The 9,895-nt window shown below is 38.4% G+C and overlaps 1 protein-coding gene across 1 annotated transcript; it reads left to right on the top strand.

Moving 5' to 3' along the window:
• The first annotated feature begins 755 nt into the window (after window positions 1-755).
• Window positions 756-7,276, top strand: alas1 (aminolevulinate, delta-, synthase 1). Its single transcript, XM_041783807.1, has 11 exons — window positions 756-929; window positions 3,194-3,434; window positions 3,622-3,804; window positions 3,899-4,042; window positions 4,249-4,468; window positions 4,935-5,119; window positions 5,214-5,393; window positions 5,501-5,665; window positions 6,201-6,469; window positions 6,582-6,744; window positions 6,942-7,276. The coding sequence occupies exons 2-11, from the start codon at window positions 3,227-3,229 to the stop codon at window positions 7,100-7,102; spliced, it is 1,878 nt and encodes a 625-aa protein (XP_041639741.1). The 5' UTR covers window positions 756-929; window positions 3,194-3,226; the 3' UTR covers window positions 7,103-7,276.
• The last annotated feature ends 2,619 nt before the right edge of the window (window positions 7,277-9,895 follow it).

The following is a 9,895-nucleotide window of genomic DNA, read 5'->3' as shown; positions in this document are numbered from 1 at the left end:
GAATCATGGGGTTTTTATGATTGTAGGACATTTTTTGATGTATGTTAATTCATGTTTTCTAGTTTGCTATTATGTTTGTATGCATGGCTGCTTATTTGTATGTAACTCTGTAATGTGTTGCTGTCTGACTTGGCCACGACACTCTTGCAAAAAAAATAATTTTGGTCCCCACAACGTTTTCATGGTTAAATAAAAATGAAATGATAAATGATGGCAGCATATATTGTACTAATTTGTTCAAGAAGTGGTTTAGGTTTATGACCAGTTTTCAACACCAGGGGTCACATGAACACAGGAAATACATGTACCCCACCCAAATATATCCCCTACTGCATCAACAAAACCCATAAATCTTGTTCTGTCTGTATAATTTATATCAGCTATGCCACAAATGTAATCTGACACACTTGCTTATGCCAAGATTAGGTATATGAAGGAGCGTTTAAGGTGACATTTCAGTCAGGAAGTAGCAGACCCAGTCTTTGTATCTACCTGAAATTCCAAGAAAATGTCAGTAATGGTGTAAAACTGCAATCGACAGAAATGCAGTAACTGTTCCAAACAGTGTTAAACATCTGAGGTATCGTTCCCAGCTGAGACAAATGCAGAGAAAACACCCTATTCAAGGTTAGTATTTGATCAAATTTGTGACTCAGTGAAGGCTCTTTACCTGATGTGACCCTCTGACGTCAATGACTTACATCTCGCGAGAGTTCCACACTCCAGCGTACGCTGTTATAAGCACCGCTACGTCCTCGTCCTTTTCGTTCGTCCTCAGTGCAGGATAACGAAGCAGCGGTCTTCCCACTCCTTTGAGAAAGAGTGATTTTTGCCAGCGATTAACACTAGATAAGCAAGACTGCCTCAATCCTGGTCGCATCGAGACATCACAGGAGAATTTCAAATTGACTTCGAAGTTCTTTTGACAGGTAAGTTTCTAATTTCATTATCATCTTCCACGTTCCGGCTGTAGCTTTCTAGCTAATGCTAGCAGCTTAGCTAACGTTAAGCTCGGTCAACCGGCAAACATCAAAAGCCACAAGGCTTTGGTTAAGTCTTTGCTTTTCTTACATGTAACAGGGTGGTTATAACGCTGCAGCCGGATATTTTGTGGTCATTACAAGTCGATAAAGGTCAGAAATGGATAAAGTCGTGACTTTTGCTCTATCTGTGTTATAATCCTCTTTCTTCTATGGAAAAAACAGCGTAAGACCAACTTTAAAGGCTTATAAACGCTGACCAACTAATTTATGTGTATACACAATTCAATATTGTATTGGAAAAAATAAAAGGCGTCTTGCTATTGTATGATTTATTCTTAGTGGAACCACACGGTTCAAACAAGGAAAGGAGACTGATTTTGGCTTGGTAGAAAAATCTCCGTGTACAGTTGTAAGTGCAAGGCTCACAGGTTGACAGGATATAGCGTGAAATATAATCAGAGCTACCATAATTGATATGAAGGTGGTCTTCAGACAGTAGTTATATCTTATTCAGGTTTCTAAAAGCCCTTACCCCTTTTCCTGGAACTGGGAGGCGGAGTATGGCAGTGATTATTCTGTCGAGGAATGTGTAAACTTGGCTACAACAGGAAGAAGGTCATACTGCTCAGAGATAAACGTACAGTAAGAATAACTGTGGTTTTTTTTTTATTTCGATACACCTTTTACATTCATATGTCACACAGTTATTACAATATAAACACCAGACGCACTGGTAGTAGGTCATCCTGATTAGTAAATGTGAGTAATAGAAAGTCTCGTTTTAGGATGTGTAATATGTGACGCAACTTGGGAAAATCAACAAAGATGATGTGGATAGCAGTATTGTGGTTTTCATTACCATGTGTTTAAAGATCAAACAATCTATTGTAAACTGAGGTGTGGTATCTAAAAGCACAAAGCATTAAAAAACTACATATACCTGAGATGATGGGTGTTTAGAATGAAATGAATCCATCAAAAATGTTGATGCACCAAAACGTCACAGACGTGTTAGTGCAATTTAGATATTGTGGAAGAGTTTGCTTGTGATATGAAAAAGTTATGGAAAACAATAAATTGTCCAAAATTGGGTGCCTGGGACTTTCCTTTTTGCCATGATTTCAGAACAGGTATGGGCATTTATTAGGTTTTACTAGTATCACACGGAAGTATCATAATTATCAGCATTGTTGTGATGCAGCCCCAGTTGAAAGATCAATGTTCATTACTGACCTCAGAAATGGTACAGTAGATCGAAATAAAAGTCAGCATGAAGTCTATTTACTGGAAATATTTGGAGCTCTCAGCCACCCCTTGTTACCTTTCAGGCAAAGGGGCAGAGGAAACTTTAGTTTGTTCAAATTTAATTGGAATTTCGTGCAAACAACCTAGATTTTGTTTTTCCAAATTATACAGATTATTACTTTCAACTCCTTTTTGAACAGATGTATTGCTCAAAATAAAAAAGTTAACCAAAAATCTGTAGTTAAGTTCTTAAATCTACCTTTAATAGCAAGAAAGACGAATGACACAAAAACAGTTTAGATGCAAAAAAGTGGAATTTTAAAACATGATATTAAAAAGTCTCATTAATCCTGATTAACTACAGAAATACTGAGATTAATTGCAGTTAAAAATGTTAATCTTTTGGCATCCTTACAACATATATTTAAATAGTAAAACTTCCCCAATCCATCCCTACACAGATATAATATGGTTGCTGCAAAATAACTGACCTTATTTGGTTTAAAATGAAAAAGGTATTTAAGACTAGAAGAGATCTTTACTTCATCTGCAAAGATTTTTGAACACAAGTAGTTGTGAATTAAACTTTCCATAAAGTATGGGTAAACAATTTGCTTTACTTGTCTTCATATTTTTTATTTTGCAACATTTTAATTATAAAGAAGTAATAAAGAAAACCCCCGGCTTGTTGTAAATGGTTCACTTTTGAAGTATTCTCCAAGCAGCAGCCCTCTTTGAGCAGAAATTAGAAACTTTATACTTAAATCGCTCTGAATTCCTGAGTTTTGGTCAGGTGGATTGATTTGCATTTCATTTGAAGCAGGATAAAATTGTCTGTTGTGTTTCAGGTTGCACTGTGCCTTTTAGCAAACACCTTGCAAAACAGATTTTTGTTGCACAAGGTGAAAAAATGTTAGAAACTTCCTTTGCATGAGAGTGAGTTAAATTATTGTTTTTCTCTTCAGACCTTAAGACAATCATCATCACCACTGCTGACTATGGATATGATAGTGCGTCGCTGTCCGTTCCTGGCTCGGGTGCCACAGGCCTTCCTCCAGCAGCCCAAGAAGACTCTGACGGTCTATGCCCAAAAGTGCCCCATCATGATGGAACTGGCCTCTAAGCCCATGGCTCCTTCAATGGCACGGGCTCTCTGCTCCTCCTCCTCCTCTCACCAGAGGACTGAGGACAACACTGCCAGTGAAGGTCAGTGTGACAAACATAGTAGATTGTTTTTTGTTTTTTTGTTTGTTTTTTTTTAAATCTTGGTCTACTGCAGGAAAGTTAAAGAAGAATCTATGTTTGTAATGATAGGTTCATTAATATTCAGGAAATGGTTTGATCAATGTCAGTAATTGTACATCTGAAATTGAACACTTTTATGTATTTACAGCTCCCAAACTGGAAGGGGAACCCAAGCTGCCTGCTGGTCATCCTATGCCACCTTCAGGTCAGGCTGTGGCCTCCAAATGCCCTTTCCTGGCTGCTGAGATGGGCCAGAAAAACAGCAGTGTGGTCCGTCAGGTGGGCATGGAGTTCCAGGAGGATGTTCAGGAAGTCCGCACCGTCCAGAAAGGTAAAAGATGGTTAAGAAAACAATCAGACTAGAAAACTTCTATCCTTCATTTTGCACATGATTTGACTCTTTCCATCCTCTTTCATCTTTTCAGAGGTGCCTTCTGCTCAGCTGAAGAAGCCATCTTTTACAAGCAGCATTAAGGGAAGAGAGGGAGCGCAGGCTAATCTAATGAAGACCCTCCTGAAACAGCAGCCTAAAAGGGTCTCTCACCTGCTGCAGGACAACTTAGGAAGCTGTAAGTTTCATTTGGGGTCCTACAAGTCTAGGATAATAATGCTGCAAATTTTACTCTCACATTTTGATGGTATAACTTAAAATCATTTGAAAGTCAGTGTGCTTTGGTGCATGAGAGTTAGACTAGCTTTCATCATATTCATTGTTGCTTCATCTTCTACATTGCAAGCTGCATTAAGCAAACCTCATCTTCCTCTTTTGCTATAGTGTCTCGCTTCCAATATGATGACTTTTTTGAGAAGAAGATCGTGGAGAAGAAGAATGACCATACCTATCGCGTGTTTAAGACGGTCAATCGTCTGGCCAGTGAGTTCCCCATGGCCGATGACTTCACGGGTTCTTTGGAGGACAAGAGGGAGGTGTCTGTTTGGTGCAGCAATGACTACCTAGGCATGAGTCGACACCCACGGGTTGTGCAGTCCATAACGTGAGTAACTGAGGATTTCTTTTTGTTTACACTGTGGGTTGAGTCAGTCCCTTGGATAGCAATAATGTTAGTATGTAACAAGACAAATATTTTTCTTGGCAGTGTATTTCTCTTGTTTATGCTTTAGTGAGTTTCGGGGAAAGGAAGCAAAAAAGTTTGGACAAAGTGCATAATAATTGTATATAACCTGACACCTATAGGTGATCTGGGGCATTGTTAGTGTGGGAATTAAGTGTCAGTTGATCCATAGGTAACACCTAAACCTCATGGGCCCTAGTAAGGAGGGATGTTTTTCATCCTTTAAGCATGTTTGAGCTTGCTTAGCTGCTGCAATAACCCCTAGAAGCAAAGTGTGCCTGCTCATTATTGGCATTTTTTCCAATTTTTGTATAGTCTTATATCTTCCTTGGCTGTCATTTGGCTTGAGGTTTAATGTTTTTATGTCTTTCATATGTTCTTTCTCCAGGGATACTTTACGAAAGCATGGTTCAGGAGCAGGAGGCACCAGGAACATCTCTGGTACCAGTAAGTTCCATGTGGAACTGGAACAAGAGCTGGCTGACCTTCACAAGAAGGACGCCGCACTGCTCTTCACTTCCTGCTTTGTGGCAAACGACTCCACCCTCTTCACCCTTGCCAAGATGCTGCCTGGTAAGCCTAAAAAAGTCTTTGAGTGTGCATTGATTACAACTTTTAGGATTGTTTAAAGCTGACCTTTAACGGAAAATATTCTGGGCTATTTTAGGTTGTGAGATCTACTCTGATGCAGGCAACCACGCCTCAATGATTCAGGGTATCAGGAACAGCGGTGCTAAGAAATTCATTTTCCGTCACAATGATGTCGCCCATCTCCGAGAGCTCCTACAAAAGGGAGACCCAACAAAACCGAAGATCGTGGCCTTTGAGACTGTTCATTCTATGGATGGTAAGTGTGGAATAATCTCAGTTTTTCTTTGTAAACCTTAATATATCATTCACCCTAATAATGTCTTTACTTTTCCAGTTAGTGTAACTCTTATCTGTCTCAAACAGGTGCTGTGTGTCCGCTGGAGGAGATGTGTGATATTGCTCATGAGTTTGGCGCCATCACCTTTGTAGACGAGGTCCATGCTGTGGGTCTGTACGGCGCCAGAGGAGGAGGCATCGGGGATAGGGATGGCATCATGCACAAGATGGATATCATCTCAGGGACTCTAGGTCAGCATAAGATCTCTGCCATAAATATTATTTAGTATGATTTCCTTTAAACTGCAACTTTGAAGCCAAGATTAATATCTACTTTTGTCATTCTATTTATGGAAAATGATAAAAATAGTCATTTATAGTTTTATGATTGGAAACAAACACTCCAAGCTGGTGGAAATCTAGCAGCTCTGTGTTTTGTTGTCATGTTCAGGATCAGGTCTCGTCTGTGTCACACAATATGCCAGAGGGCTTAAAGAAGCTGGAGCAGCTCTGCTGTTGCTAGGAGACTGTGGGCTCTTGTTGCGCTCTTATTGAATTACTCTGTGTGTCTGTTTGTCGCTTTCAAGCTGAGGGGGCAATTATTTCTAACTGAGAGCTTGGCAGCCCCTTTTCTCCTCCAGCTGCTGTTAAAAGATGATGTAGTTTTTGAGATTTCAGTGGGAGGATTTTTAAAGGCCACTTGGTGTTGTATAGGGACCATTTTTATTTCAAATAATACATCTGAAGCAAAAGTTAAAAGTAGCATTGCTTTCATGTTGCCTTCCAGGAAAGGCGTTCGGCTGTGTGGGTGGTTACATCGCAAGTACTGAAGCGCTGGTGGACACGGTGCGCTCCTATGCTGCTGGTTTCATCTTCACCACTTCTCTGCCGCCAATGCTCTTAGCCGGCGCCAGACAGTCCATCCAAGTTCTTAAAGGGGAAGAGGGACGCACACTGAGACGTAAACATCAGCGCAACGTCAAGCTACTCAGGCAAATGCTAATGGATTCTGGGCTGCCTGTGGTACACTGCCCCAGCCACATCATCCCAGTCCGGGTAAGTAAAGATTTATTTATTATCGCAGTCTAAATTTTTATTAAGTCACTAGTTATCAATCTCTTTGGTGGCACCATTTTAATCATTTTATGGCCTTCATTTTTATTTCTAGGTATCAGATGCTGAGAAAAACACAGAGGTGTGTGACCTCATGATGAGTCGCCACAACATCTATGTGCAGGCTATCAACTATCCAACGGTTGCCAGGGGGGAGGAGCTTCTGCGCATTGCGCCCACACCTCACCACACCCCTGAGATGATGAAATACTTTGTTGGTAAGAAAACCAAAGAAGCTGAAATTCAGTTTTCCCTTAAGTGCAAGAAACTTCCCCGTTTGTGATGGAGTTGCTCTTAGAAAATTTGCTTTCGAGGAGTCTTCCCCCTGTCAGCTGTAGTACATCATAATAGGCTTAAGATTTCTGTCATGAATTCAGCCTAACTTGACCTCCTCTCCTCTGTTTCCCCTCCACAGAGACGCTGGTGCACTCGTGGAAGGAGGTGGGCCTGGAGCTGAAGCCTCACTCGACAGCAGAGTGCACCTTCTGCCAGCAGCCGCTGCACTTTGAAGTGATGAGCGATAGAGAAAAGTCTTACTTCAGTGGCCTCAGCCACCCGATCTCAGCCTGCGCATAACACTACTCGCTACTGCGGGCTGAAGACGGCACATACACATTCATTACTCATTCCTCTGTCACTGTCATAAAATGTATTAATTATCTTTGATAAGTCCTTCTACACATATTATTTAAATATTCTATGTTCAGATGTTCTATATGCTCCAAATAAAAAAAATCTATGAGGTGAAAAGTATGGTGTTTGCTTGTCTTTGTTGAGTTTTACAAGAAAAATGTTCATTGTCTGATAAGAATAAATTGTAAGTTTGTATAAAATCATAAGATCTTTTTGGTGATAAATTTACAGTAGAAGTCCATCTCCTGAAGCATAAATAAAACTTGCAGCTTTGACTCATTGGAGATTTGGTTTCTGATGCAACAACAAGGCAGGCATTGATTAAGTGGCCGAGGCTCACTGATAAGTAAGTGCATTGTCTAGGAGTCAGATAAGAAGACTTGTCACATGTTGCTCACACTCAGAGGTAAATTGCTCACTGAATACCTGCGTGATTATGGAAATGGGTCACAACACACCGCTCACTGAGACTGTTACTGGACAGTTAATGCAATGAATAAACTGTTGTGCTACAGGGGACTGGGTAACCCAATTATTTTGGCCTACTTGTGAGAGAAGGGGAAAAAATCCGGAAGATGTGTGCCTTATTGGTTGCTGGTCAATACCTGGAGAAAACAATGCAATCAGTGCAGCTGTTTACAAAACACCTTTCTGTTAAGTTACACAAACCTAGAAGGAATTAGGCAAATAGAATGTCTTTTCAATACGTTTTCATCTTTCTTTTCAAATCCAAGTCCTTTATCTACATTACATTTTATTTGCAACTTTAACATTTTATTAATTTTTGAAGTTTACCTATATTTAATGATCTATCTTTATTTTTTTATTGGAGACTGTCGACAGGCTGCACACAAAAAGTATTTACAAAAATAACACTGAAACTAAGGGGACACGGGGACTGAGTGAGGGAGACAAAGTGGAAATAGAACAATATAAATTTCCTTTTTTTACTAGAGCTAACTTGTATAGGAGTACATGTTTAGGAATCTGTTGAAGACAAAGAAATAGAAAGACGAAAGAAAAAACCTGAACATGTATATTAATAGCAAGAAAGGTACCTTAGGATCAAGGTTGTAGTTAACTAAAACTAACTAAATAAGTAAAACTAAACTGTAAGAATCATTTTAGTTAACAAACTAAATAAAAACTAAGCTTTACATGAAAAAAAAAAAAAACCGAAAATGAATGGAAACTTGATTCTGTGCTGACAAAACTTATTTAAATAAGATAAAATTAGAGTCAAAATCTCCTTAGTTTTAGTCTTTGACAGCAGCAGACTGACTGACATGGACACCCATGCCTGGAGTGTAAAATCACCTGATTTTGATTGGAAATACTTTATACAAAGGTAATTTTGGGTCTTAAGTCATATACAAACATAAGAATTAAATAAATAAAGAGAAAAGTGAAGAGTTCCTTATATTAAAAAAAACAAACTAAAACTGACACTAAAACTAATTGAAACTAAACTTCAACAAAACATATTTGCAAAATAAAAACTAGACTAAACTAACAAACCAGCTGTAAAAACTAAAAAAAGAAAAAAATAAACTGAAATTTAAAACAAAACGTAAAAAAGAAATGAAAATCAAAACTACTGAAAAATCCTAAACTATTATAATCTTGCTTAGGAGTCATCAGCCAGCTAACATCATCTTGCGCTGTTTTTGTCGTGATAACATGCAATAAGACACATTTTTGCATTGCAATCACTTTGTGAAGAAAAAGTGACTCTGTAAGCTCTCTTTCAGTGTTTGATGTCAACACGTTAGGTAGAACAGGAAATTTGATCATTTGAAGTTGATATAGAAGTTTTTTGTAATTTCAGCATTATATGTCATTTTCCTAAAAGGAAGAAAGCTCCTTATATTTTTACTGTCTGCTAATTATTTATACAGTAAAAATACAGTCCATTTTATGTAAATTACCTTTTAACCATGGTTATAAAAATAATAAGTAGTGGGAAAGTTGAAAATGGGAAAAATGCATACTTTTATAATTGTATTTTTATTCATTTAGCTTGAGTTTGTCTCACTTTACGTCACTTTGTTTTAGATTTATGCTGTTTGGAAAACTGTCACAGTCCTGGAATGCAATAGAAGCCATAATGTTCTCTGTATACTTAATATATATACGACATGAACTATCCTAAACCTGAGGATCAACAAGAAAGAACAAATACCAAAACAGATTTATAAGCTGTAAGCACCTGGTGATAATCAAATACTCCCCTCATCCTTGTACCTGGTGAAAAATCACCCCCTTATACCACTTTTTGAACTGATTTATGTTTGGACATTCTTTTAGCCCCACATTCAAACTGGTCCACAGTCTCACACCACAAGCAGAAATACAAAAACTTTTTTGTTGTTGTGCACACACTCCTTGTTCCAAAATGAAATTTCCCCTGAAATTATAACCCCCTTCCCTTTCGGTAAACAAATGTTGAATATTTCGTGGTAATAAATTATTTTTTGCTTTGAATAGTATTTGGGCTGTTTGAAATTCTACAGCATCTGTAAATCTGAATAATTTTGACTGTTAGAATAGTGAATTGGTATGATTCTGATATCCACCTTTATGTGTGATCCGTATTGCTGTCTTCTGCAGAATGAATAATGAATGTGTTGTACTTTTATAATTACTGCCCCAAACCACAGCACAGTAATTCAGATACGGTAAAACTAGAGAACAATACAGCATGTGTTTAATTAAAATGTGTAAAATGAGACGGAG

The sequence above is a fragment of the Cheilinus undulatus genome, linkage group 3 (genome assembly GCF_018320785.1).
Source record: "Cheilinus undulatus linkage group 3, ASM1832078v1, whole genome shotgun sequence".
NCBI classification, from domain to species: Eukaryota; Metazoa; Chordata; class Actinopteri; order Labriformes; family Labridae; genus Cheilinus; species Cheilinus undulatus.
This window is presented reverse-complemented; position numbering and strand designations above follow the sequence as displayed.